Source organism: Cygnus olor, chromosome 11 (assembly GCF_009769625.2).
Source record: "Cygnus olor isolate bCygOlo1 chromosome 11, bCygOlo1.pri.v2, whole genome shotgun sequence".
Taxonomy (NCBI): Eukaryota; Metazoa; Chordata; class Aves; order Anseriformes; family Anatidae; genus Cygnus; species Cygnus olor.
Genome location: NC_049179.1, coordinates 11,774,686 through 11,786,854, shown reverse-complemented (window position 1 = coordinate 11,786,854; position 12,169 = coordinate 11,774,686). Strand labels below are relative to the sequence as shown.

General features: G+C 42.9%; 1 protein-coding gene across 2 annotated transcripts in view; it reads left to right on the top strand.

Moving 5' to 3' along the window:
* The window catches only part of HOMER2 (homer scaffold protein 2), a 54,367-nt gene extending 42,920 nt beyond the window's left edge, over window positions 1-11,447 (top strand). For both annotated transcript variants that reach the window (XM_040569829.1, XM_040569830.1), the window contains 6 exons: window positions 690-782; window positions 2,198-2,337; window positions 3,892-4,048; window positions 6,582-6,692; window positions 9,742-9,822; window positions 11,168-11,447. In XM_040569829.1, coding sequence (XP_040425763.1) covers window positions 690-782; window positions 2,198-2,337; window positions 3,892-4,048; window positions 6,582-6,692; window positions 9,742-9,822; window positions 11,168-11,356 — 771 coding nt within the window. In that variant the 3' untranslated portion in view covers window positions 11,357-11,447. The remainder of the gene's footprint in view (window positions 1-689; window positions 783-2,197; window positions 2,338-3,891; window positions 4,049-6,581; window positions 6,693-9,741; window positions 9,823-11,167) is intronic.
* Window positions 11,448-12,169: the final 722 nt, after the last annotated feature.

The window sequence follows — 12,169 nt, the reverse complement described above, 5'->3', positions numbered from 1 at the left end:
TTATATACTAAACTTGAAACTATGGAATCATATGTCCTTTCAACTATCAACACTGAGCAAGACAAAGAAGGGGGAAGAAATAAAAACCACATCATACCAAGGGGCACCAATAGCTCCTTTTTCTCTGTGGGATTTTACTATGGCCACCCAGAGCTGCAGAGATGTCCCTCTTTTAGAAACAATACTGCTGTTCCTTTTGGAAGTACCTCCATGCCAAAGAATTAAAATGCCTTTTCTTGCCAAAAATTTTAAATTATCAAAATCAATTGTTCACTTCTGGAGATCTATGAACCGTATCAAGATAGTAATCTGAACAGTTTAATAGATGGTAAATCATTTTTTAAACCATAGATGGTAAATCATGTCTCCCACGTGCCTGGTGACAGGATGAGGGGGAATGGGCTAAAGTTGTGCCAGGGGAGGTTTAGGTTGGATATTAGGAAAAACTTCTTTACCAAAAGGGTTGTTAGGCATTGGAATGGGCTGCCCAGGGAAGTGGTTGAGTCACCATCCCTGGAGGTCTTTAAAAGACGTTTAGATGTTGAGCTTAGTGATATGGTTTAGTGAAGGACTTGTTAGTGTTAGGTCAGAGGTTGGACTAGCTGATCTTGGAGGTCTCTTCCAACCTAGACGATTCTGTGATTCTGTGATTCTGTGATTTTAATAAGTATCTTTTATGCTTTTTCCAGTTTGCAGAAAAATTCCAAGAAGTGAAAGAGGCTGCCAAACTAGCAAGAGACAGATCTCAAGAGAAAATTGAGACCTCAAGCAATCATTCCCAGGTTTGTAATTTATCTTTAATACCTGTATGGATACAGGATAAATAATTTAAAGCTAAATTTTCTAATGGACTGTACCAGCCTCTGGCAGCAAGCTGAGAGTATATCAAATGAAGATTGCCAAAGGTAATTGTCAGCTGCTGGACATTAACATTGTCAGAGGAATATTTTTCATCCATCCATGCTCTTTGCCTTCATTTAAATGTAATTTTTTTCAGCAGTTCTTGAAGTGTTATAACTTCTTTAATAACAGGAGAAGCCGTACATCCTTCGATTTGTACTGACACGTAGTTTGGGTCACTAGAAAGCTCATCAGCATAGTTCTGCAACAGACAATAAATAAGATTTATTGAGGTATTCCTTTTTGTCACGTCTAATCTACTTTCGTAGGAGTTCAGTTTGCCAGTGCGGAGGCTTGTTCATGGCCATTGTGTGTTTCATTGCCTAGATGTGATTAATTGAAAGCTGTGGTGCAGAAACAGGCCATGCTTTAGTGAGTAGCTGGAAGAAGCTTGTTTTGCAATCTGTGTAATATACTTTTTTAGGCAGCACACCTCAATAAAGCCAAGTGCCTCTGTGTCCAGTGAGAGCTGGGTTTCTTACAAACTGAGGAAATTGGGTGTTGTCCCAGTCTCTCTGTAATCAATTTACTGTAATTTCATGAGCACTGCATTAGCCAAGAATGAGCCCTGGTTCAGTGGGAGCACTTGGCCTGTGCTGGTATTTGGAGGAAGGTTAGATTAATTTTGTTCAGGAAATTCAGCTGTATGTTTAGAAAAAATATGTTGAATATTTACTCCTGCAACCAGCCTCCTTGGTGGGGTCCCCAAGTACAGCTCTAAGAGGCTGACTTTGGATACTGGTGTTTTTTAAAGACTTTGGTCATGGCCTTTATGGTTCTCTGCTGGTTCTGCATTCGTGGTCAGCACCAAGCAGTATGTGAAAGTCAAATATTTGGAGTAGCAGTATCTTGTATATTTTTGTTTGGTCTTTGTGTGCTTTCAGGGGTACCATATTGTTTCATTATCTTAAAAAACACAAACAAACAAAAACCCTTTAGAAACCACAAGACATTTCAGTTAAAACATACAAGATTTTGTATTATTATTATTATTATTGAACATTTGAATCTTCTGTTTTGTGCATCATTATCATTCTCTCATCCTGTTTAAAGAGAACAGTTTTGCAATTCTTATGGAGGACATTATCTGTCCTGCTCACGCATGCCTACTTGCACTGACACATTGACCTGAAGGACCCTTTTTTAGCTGACACCAAGGAAAACCCACCATCCTCCTGTTGCATGTAGCCATTGCATGCAAGTTGTGCTGCCTTTGGGCTGAGGCAACCCAGGCTGTTTTGCAGGCGATGTGGGAGGCAGAAAGAAGCCCCCTGTTAATCTGGGTGTTGTGCTACAGGAATCTGGACGTGAAACACCATCTTCCACCCGAGCATCTAGTGTGAATGGGACAGATGATGAAAAGGCATCACATGGCGGTCCTGCTGAGACACATCTCAAGTCTGAGAATGATAAACTAAAAATTGCTCTAGCCCAAAGGTGAGGTTCCTTTAATACCTTAATTGCATCGAAATAGCATGCTGTAATTATCTGATGGCTAATGGTATTAACAGAAATTATTCAAATGTAATTGCATTAATTTAAAATGATGCAGCAGAATGAATGAATGAGCAGATTTTAGCAAGTACCTCCTGGTGTCTGATTGGGAGATATTTACTTTTTTCCTGCTCTGGTTCATGATGAGATTAGATCTCTTCCACTCTGGTGATGCCAACTCATACTCCACCTTTGTTTGCAGAGTTTTAGAGCTACAGAAATGACACCTAGGAGCAATTACTAGTGGTAACATGGAAAACCAGTCTGCTCTTCCTCTTTGAGTTTGCTATGTCTACTTCAATGCAAGTAGATCGGGATATTTAAAATTGTTAAAGGGAAAGAGCTCCACCATAAAAAGTTGAAGTGAAAAATATAGTTTCACTGGGCTGCTTAGAAGTCTTAGGGGGATGTTCCTGAAGCTGCAGACAATGCCTCTTGAAGTCACATATTTTGCTATTTACTTTGATAAATTATTGGAAATACTGAGAAGCGTAATTTGCTACCACAGTGAAAGCACAGGAGGCAGAATATGCAAAGTTGTAACATTAAAATATTGCAATGCTCTTCTGGGATCTTATTGCCTTGCCTGCCTCTTGTGTGTGAATGGAAAGAAAATACATCAGGATCGAGCTACTCTTATAAAGCCCTTAAAAAACTAAGGCAGCAGTGACATGAGCAGCGTTACAGAGTGACCAGCTCTAAGGCTGCACATATTACACTTAAAGTACGTCATCTCTTTATGGACATTTCAACAACCAAACCTTTTTGAAATCGTAAGGCTTGCTCATTCTTCCTGCTGAAGACACCTCCACAGGCATGCAGCAGCTGGTGTGGGAGGACTTTCAGAGCCTCCATTCACTCCTGGATTTCTGGCTCTGCACGGTAGCTTGAAGCTTTTGGGGAATGAGTAGTTTCATTCTCCAGCATTGCGTAACACTTTTCTATTTAAGGCTGAGCATAAACAGTTATAAGCAGTTATATGTGGTGTCCACCCCTTGACGTGGCGCATGCTGAAGGATCCCAGCACTGCCTGACAAGGGGTAGCGATGCCCTGCTGCGAGCTCCCACACACCCAGGCCTCAAGTGCGGCTGGAGTGCAGCGAGGCACATGCGGCTGAAGCACCACAAGGCACAGCTCTCACCTCCACATGGCAGCAGGGAATGTGCTCAAAGCCAGGGTAAAACCCCTGCTTGCAGACAGCAGAGATCCCAGGTGATGGCTTAGCTCAACAGCCTGCCTTGGCTGCAGGACTGCTGTTCCAGAAGCACAGGTCTCTGTTGCTGGGGTTGGTGGACCCATCTGTATTGCCAGGAGTCAAATCAAGGCTCATGTTCTCCTTAGGTGGGTAATCACTAGAGGCAGTTACATATATCTGAGGATGCTTGATGTTATGTCAGCATACGTGTGCCGCCAGTGGGTGAGTTTGTAGACAGGCAGAGAGTAATAACACACAGGATTAATGCTCAGTGCACCTAATGGCGTCCTGTTCTTCCCAGTTCCTCCAACGTAAAGAAGTGGGAGACGGAGCTGCAGACACTGAGGGAGAGCAATGCCAGGCTGACCACGGCGCTGCAAGAGTCGGCCGCCAGCATAGAGCACTGGAAGAAGCAGTTCTCAGCCTGCAAGGAGGAGAACGACCAGCTCAGGAGCAAGGTAGCCCCGTGCTGGCTGCAGCGAGGGGGTGCCAGGGCACCCTCATGCTCTGTTCTTTGTCAGCGCCAGCAAGCCAAGGCGCAGAGGTTTTGTTTGATGGGAGTAGCCAAAAATAGTGCCAACACTGAGATGCAGCCATCAGGTTCAAATTTGTGGTTTTTTAGACGTGGATACAAATGTCTGTTCTGGAGAGAAGGTGTCTGTAGTGAGAGCCTTAAATTGGGAAAGTTGTCTCCAGGGCACTTTGAACGCTGTTATGCGCTCCCCTTGTCTCACCTGGGGCAGAGCACGCACATCTCTTTGGGTTAGTTACTCCTTTCATTACTCTTTCTCTAGCATTTCTGCTGCTTTGTCTCTTCATGTGTGTTGGGGGACAGACGCTGTCTTTGAAAGGAAAGCTGTCCGGAGGAGCTAAGGCAGCAGGCAGGGGAGTTCAAGGGGCTGGGATCAGCAGGAGGACACGTGCTGCTGCGTCACATGGAGCTCCCAGCCTCTTGGCTTGAGCAACTCGGTGTCAGCTGGATTGCTGGCCAGGGTGATAAAGGTGGTGAAAGTAGGATTACAGCTGCATACGTCTTTCAAAGCTCACTTCAGCGCTGCCAGAGGGTGAGTGAGCAGAAGGAATGGTCATGGCGTGGTTACCCACATGAGGCCAAGCTGAGAACCACGCAGCAATAAAGCCAGGCCTGGCAGTGGGCAGCAGGGACAGGAGCTGCTGCAGCAGGGTGCAGCCAGGGCTGGGCTGAGAGCCTGGTGCTTCGGTGCTAACGCTGAGCACATGTTGTCCAGAAACGTGCAAGAGGGCATCAGCAAAAGCCTACTCCCCTCCATTATAGAGCACATTTCTCAGTAGTGTAACGATAGGAGTGAGCATCAGCTGAAACAGAGAACAGCTGAGAAGTTTAAGTTCAGATTTCTAAAGCTGCAGTTTAGAGTATTCCCTGGCACTGCTCCTCAATAACACCGTGCTGTCTGCCAGGAGCCGGTGACAGCCCCACATAGTGATGGCACCAGCCTGAGCACAGGGGAGCTTGGTTTCCAGGAGCATCACTTGAAGGGATCACTTCACTCTATCCATATCTGACTTCTTCAAAAAAGCTGAATCCTTTCACTGTCTGCTTATGTGGATCTCCGGGATGTGGTGTAGAGATCAGGTTGTATCAGTCTGCTGAGGATTTTTGTTTGCTTAGTGTTTGCTTTCAAGGAAGGAATTTCATATCTTTTTGTACGTCAGTAGGCTGCAAATAGTATTTCAGCAGTGACCTGGGCTGTCTGTCAGCACTGAAATTCCCCACAAAGCAACCTTCTCCCCAGGCAGATATTCTCTGCCTATTTGCGTGTATTTTAGGTGTGCATAGTGGTAATTCAGAGATCAAATCGGAGCTATGTTAGCTGATGTTACACAAACAATATTAATAGTGAGATGATTTGGGTTCCTCCATCCAGCTTCTTTTTGGGTAGGGGAGAAGTGAAAGCCTGGAACAGCATGTTGTAAGAAAATAGCCTAAGTTGCAGTGTAGCTTTTTACTTTTCTGTATGGTTGCAGAGAGTTGTCCTCACCAACATTACACAAGGAAATATGCCACTTACCAGTAGCTGTAGCCGAGATATGAAGAGATTATCAAAGCACCACCTTGCTACAGCTGCAAAGTCACCACGCCAGAGACTAGCCAGACCGTGCAGCAGCACTGTTTGTACAACACACTGTCTCTCTGCATGCAGAGAGGTTTTTCTCAGCCTTTCCCCACGCAGGTTCCTCCTCACCAGGCACTCAAAGGGCCCCGTCGCAGTGCCCTGGGAAGCTCCTTCCCCTTCATTAACTGGGTCAGCATTTTTTGCATATTACTCTACCTTCAAATGAGTGAAGTTATAATCCCAAAGCAGCGTGAAGCTGAGAATTAAAATACACACTTTAATGAGCTGGTCCATCAGCCTGTGGGAAGTGCAGCTCCCAGGAGCGATGTCTGGAGAGGGGGAAAAGGAGGCACGGGAGGAGTAAAGCTGGTCCTTGGGCGAGGGAGCAGCAGGGCAAACACTGCTCCCAGCTTCTGCCAGCAAGGGTTGGATGCCCTGTCCCTCTTACTGCAGCCAGAATGACAAGCAACCCCTGAGGAGGCCAAACTGGGAGTGCAGGAGAGTTTTCTTCTCCTTTCTGTGTTGAGAAGGCCCACCGTTACCATCCTGTGCTGGTTTCACAGAAATGAAGTGCAGATTTTATCCCCAGCCCCACTTAGATTAGCAGCTCAGTGTTTTGCACATCCTTGAGTAATTATATGAGATACTGTGCGTGAGAGAGTAAACACAGCCCCAGGGCTCCCTCGTGGATGTGTACATGGACTCTTTCTAAGGCAAGAAGCGATGATTTTGTTGCAGTAATCAAGTGCTATGATCTAGGAAACAGATCCATGACAGCTAAATCCACTGTCCACACTTCCCTGTGCTCGGTGGAGCAATGCTTGTTCATATCAGCCGTGATCTGCCCCAGACTTTCAGAAAACTGACTATTTCACCTGTTGTCTGACATTTCTTAAAGATTGAAGAACTGGAGGAGCAGTGCAATGAAATAAATAAAGAGAAGGAGAGAAATGCACAGCTAAGCAGACGTCTCCAGGAGCTGGAAACAGAGCTTCAAGACAAAGAGCTGGTAAGTGCCATGATTACAGAACGGACATATGTTTTATAGTTTGAATTGGTCTGTCTCCTTCTCACTGTGGATGTAGATTTATGAACTGACTCACCTACAGCCAGAAAAAGTCCAAAGTCTGGGGTGTTGCCTGTTTCTAGATTTTCCGGACAGAACTCTTCAGCAATAGTTTTCCTCAGGTCTTTGTTTCGTGATGCGTTATTGCTGTGACAGCACACTATTTTGGTGGTTTCGGTATGCAGTGCTTTACTCCTAATAGAAGAGCTGGAGTGGTGAAACGAGTTGCCCCAAGCCAGACAGATGTCCGCTGAGAACAGTTTCAGTTGCCGGTGCCTGTGTACTGTGTTCCCTCAGACATCAGGAGCAGGGGGACCTGTCATTAAAAAGACATCATTTACAAAGCTATTTGGCATTTGCGTAACAGATCCTCTTTTTTTTTTTTCTTTTTTTTTTCCCCCAAATGGCTCCTATGCTTCAGCTTTGCCATTTTACAGTCTCCCTCTGATCTCAAGACTAATGCCGGGAGTGAGCAATTCAGATTCATTTTGAGTACCTCAGTTTGTCAATTTTGACGTACAGGGTGGTCATTTTTCTAATGAGAATGATGTTGATGGCTTGGAGCCCCTGAACCATGGGGAAAATAATGGGATCCTTGTCTTTTACTTCATTACAGTGACCAAATGCGCTGTACTGGCTGAAGAGAAAAAGCTGTCAGCAGGTGCAGTAAAGTTTGCCATGTGCCATTACAGCATCTCAGCTGGTGCTCTTAAAAGCAGTACTGTTAAGGGGCTTTAAGATGGCACAAGGAAATAGTTTAGGGAGATGGATTTTGATGCACTGTTATAAATATAATATGGTTTTCAGCACCATATTTCAAAGGAAAATGTCATGCTTTCTTCCCAGCCTTCCCGTGGTAATAGCATGTATAATAACCCTTATTTGCTAGCATTTTCCTCAAGATTCACACTTATGTGGTACCAAATGAACCAGAAAATCAATTGACTTGTGAATATTACAGCCTATCATCCATTTACACTGCCAATATATTAACTTGTTTTCCAACTGCATACTTACATTAGCAGGTTCTTGATTAGTTCTAAACCACCCATAAGTGACCTTTTCATGGTTTGCAATTCAAACCAGCGTGAAGTCCGCTCACGGATGTTGCCGTGTGGGAAGAACTGCTGATATTCTCTTCATGTAGGAAATGAGGAGAGAGAAATGTAAAGACATGAGAGCCAGGACAAAACTATCTATTGAAATATTTGTATAGACATATGTATTATATACCATATACCATATGCCATATACCATATATATAGTGTATATATATGCAAATGCATACTATATATAGTAAGTATACAGTATGATAGTGTATATATTATAATATATTTATATTTTAACGTGAGCTTCCAGGTATTATGTGTATATATACATATATAAATATATATATGCACATGGGAACTTATATCTCAATATAAAAAGTAAATTACACTTTCCTTCCCCATATCAGTGGCTGGGATATTGCCTGGCTATAATTACTCTTACATCAGTTGAACAAATTATTCAGTGCAGTTTACAAAAAGAATCTATTGTATTAAGTGATGTGTCTTTTTATGTGAATGTAAACTAATGCTGGAAAATTGGGAGGAAAAAATAAAAACATTTAGATTTGGAAGTAGAGAGTTTCTCAAAAAGAAACTAATTTATTCATGTAATGATGCTTTGGGCAAAACACAGAATCATAGAATGGCTTGGGTTGGAAGGGACCTTAAAGCTCATCAAGTTCCAACCCCCCCCACAATAGGCAGGGATGCCACCCACTAGATCACATTGGCCAAGGCCCCGTCCAGCCTGGCCTTGAACGCCTCCAGGGATGGGGCATCCCCAGCTTCTCTGCGCAACCTGATCCAATGCTTCATTGCCCTTACAGTGAAGAATTTCTTCCTAATGTCTAATCTAAATCTATCCTCTTTTAGTTTAAGACTATTCTCCCTTGTCCTATCGTTACCTACCCAAGTAAATAGTCCTTCTCTATCCTTTTTATAAGACCCCTCTAAGTATTGAAAGCATTACTGTCTGGCTCTGCGGAAGAGCATGAATTGTGTATTGTTACACTCGTATCATGCTGTAAGTTCACCTGTTGGGAAAGAAATTACGTTTCATAGCCAAGAAGTCTGCCTTCCAGAAGGGAATAGTTTTGCTGTGCTGTGTCAACACACACGTATTTGCTCTTGAGACCATGACCCATGTGGGCAGAGTTTCTGCAGGAGGATCTTGCACTTTCTTCAAGGCACAGAGTTTCTCTTGAGCCTGCAAACGTGCTTTTCACTCTGACAATCCTTCTACAAAATGCACAGGCTTTCTTAGAGTCTTTCCCTACTACCCACTTTGGTGGTGTTCATTTGTGGTGTTAATGTAGTCAGCACTCTTAATTTCCACCAGAGACACGGTCTCCTCTCAAGTCACATTGCTCTTTTCATGAACTCCTTTCAGCTAGTCCTAGCCATTTTGATTGCAGTGCCAGAACAGAACACAAATTTGGGGAGGTGTTGCTCAGTGCTATGCGACAGAGAAGAGCACATCACAGCTGTGCTCTGTAATGATGCCTCTCTACATGCAGTTCATAATTTCGCTGGCCTTTTTTGCTGCCACATATCATTGAAAATTCATGTCTAATTTGCTCTTTGCTACCATCTATAAATTGCTTGTAGCATTACAGCACTTCAGATTTCCCTCCTATTGAATGTATCTTTCGCATGGATATGTGTTTTAGGTTAAGATTTCATTAATATAATTAATGGCATTCATGCTAGATATTGAATTACATTGTCTGTTGTAGAAGAACAAACTCAAAAATATAACAAAAAATGTATTATAGCAGAAAATTAGCATGTGTTTTTGAATGCAGACATGCTATTTTGATTATTTTACATCCAAATACTGTGCTGAGTACAATAAAATATGCAAAGTCCTTTCATATTCTCAAATTTTCATTATGTTTTAAATTGAAACTTGCATTAATTATTTTTCTTTCATGTTTTCAAAGGAACTGGAAGAGCTCCGAAAGCAGGGTGAAATTATACCACAGCTAATGTCAGAATGTGAATCTGTATCTCAACAATTACAGGTACAGTTTAGCAATGAAATTAATTATCGAATAGTTGATTCATCTATTTTCTTTCTTATAACTACATGCTTTTCTCTGCTCAGGCTTCAAGGTTTGAAGGCAAAGAGTTCCATTTTGCAAAACCAAAAAATGCTAATTCCTTGCAAAATTCACTGTGCCCTTTCCAGCACAGGAGTAAATAAATAACTCTGTTTCTTTGCCTTGCTGTTTGCACAGATTGGTTCACCCAGGTTCATGTTGCATCCATCTCCTGCCGATTCCAGGCTATTCCCCATCCTATGTTTCCACTACTTCATGCTGGTGGAGCTGCCAGCAGCTGCCTGTGCTGAGCAGCACACCAAGACCTGTGGCTAATCGCTACGGTGACACCAGGGGAGACTTTTAGGAAAGAAGCAGATACGCATAGCTGCATACCACCAGGGACAAAGTTCCCAGGATGCCGCATTTGCCTTCTGCATGTGTCTGCCTCATCTCAGCACTGCTGGCTGCAGCGGGGCTGGAGGTGGTCACACCCAGCGGGGCTCATGGCTTGCCATGGCCAACACTTGTTAGAGTCAGGGCTTGCTTAAAGTGCAATAAATTAATACATGGAAGGAGGGCAGATATAAGCAGGCTCATGAACAAAATCACATCCAATCAATCATGCCACCGTTCTAATAATCTAAGTGATGTAAAGTCAGTCAGAAGGCTACTGAGGGGTGGCAGGTGCTGCAGATGGTTTGATTCAGCGTGGTGAAGTATGATGCCTCTGGCTTTTGGGGAGAGTAGGCATGCACCTACACTCGTGAAATGGAGAACAGGCAGGACAGCTCAGGAGCAGGAGCAAATTCAGCAAGGGAAGTGTTACTGGGCTGCCCCATAGCATGCCTGAGCTCTTGCACAGAGGCGATGCAGAACTTTAAAAAAGTACCACTAAATCCCAAAGTACTGAATAAAGCAATATTATTCCTCGGGCAGTGTTTTCTAAAGCTTGTCTTTGAAGGTTAAACCGCCATAGATAATTCTGTATGTAATTGCTGGCACAGTGTCTAATTCTGCAAGTGTAGCAATGACAGAAATATATGCACACTGTGTGATTTAAATCCAGCTGAATTTTAAGATATCAACCAAATGACAAAATCTGATGCAAAGCATCTTTTCCACTTAATGTGTCCTTTCCTGCATGGGCTTTTTTTCCCTTTAATCTGACTAGCACTTGTCAGTTGCTTCAGAGGTGCTTGTGTTAATCAGTTTGCAGAAGTTGAAGCAAACTTTTCTGATCTGGTGCCATTTGTTGCTTTACTCTGTTAAATGCTGTTCACCGTTCTTCTCCATGATTCGTCTTACTGTCTTTTTTGTCTTTAAGGATGCTGAGAATAAGAACAAAGATCTTGAAGAGAAAGTCAGAACACTAAGGACAGAAGTTGAAGAGAGCAAACATAGGCAGACCAACCTTAAAACTGAATTAAAGAATTTTTTAGATGTACTAGACGGGAAAATAGATGAATTACACGATTTCCGACAAGGACTGTCTAAACTTGGGGTTGACAACTAGATGGCAATAGATTTTTGTAATCTAGCGTCTGGATGTTTGATGTTTTGTTGATCTCAAACGTGTGTTTTACAAAATATAACTAGAATGTTCCACCTGTTTGCATTATTTTTGTACATAGAGGCTGAAAATTTGCTGTGGTTTTTTTGGGTTTTTGTTTTTTGTTTGTTTGTTTGTTTGTTTTCCAAACCAATCATGCTGCTCACTGAATTCTGTTGAGATTAGAAACTTTCTATATTGCTGCTCCGGCTTTGTGGGGTTGGGAACAGGTAGAGGGTTCTGTCTCAGGAATCTGGAACTAGATCTACCTTAAAATGAATATGCAGTTAGTTGTTGCAGGGAAATTTATATCTTTCTTAAGGGCTGTTGCAACCATAGAAACAGAAAACAAGTCTTTTTCTTGTCCGGACTATCAGCGCTCCTAGCAACATACACTTTTATTCCTTGGTGGAGCAAAGAGAAGATTAGATGGAGCTCCTGCAGTTTGTAAATCAACCTGGTAAAATGCGCCTGTGATGAGCTGCAGTCAAGTGAATCACTTCACACGCATGCCAGTATCTTTAGGGACCATGTCAATCAGGCCTGATTCGCAGAAAAAATCCGGAGGATTTCATGTAACCTTCAATTCAGGTAGCATGTGCTTGCCTGGGTCCACGGAAAGTTAACAGTGTAGAAATGAATTCCAGCTCTTACTTCAAGCCAAGCATCTTAACTGGTAGGAGAGAACAGCTTCCCTTTCTTAGCAAGATCATCTCTCTTTGGCCCTCAGTTTTGAACCTGTATAGTTCAGCCACTATGTGTATCTGAAGAATGCAC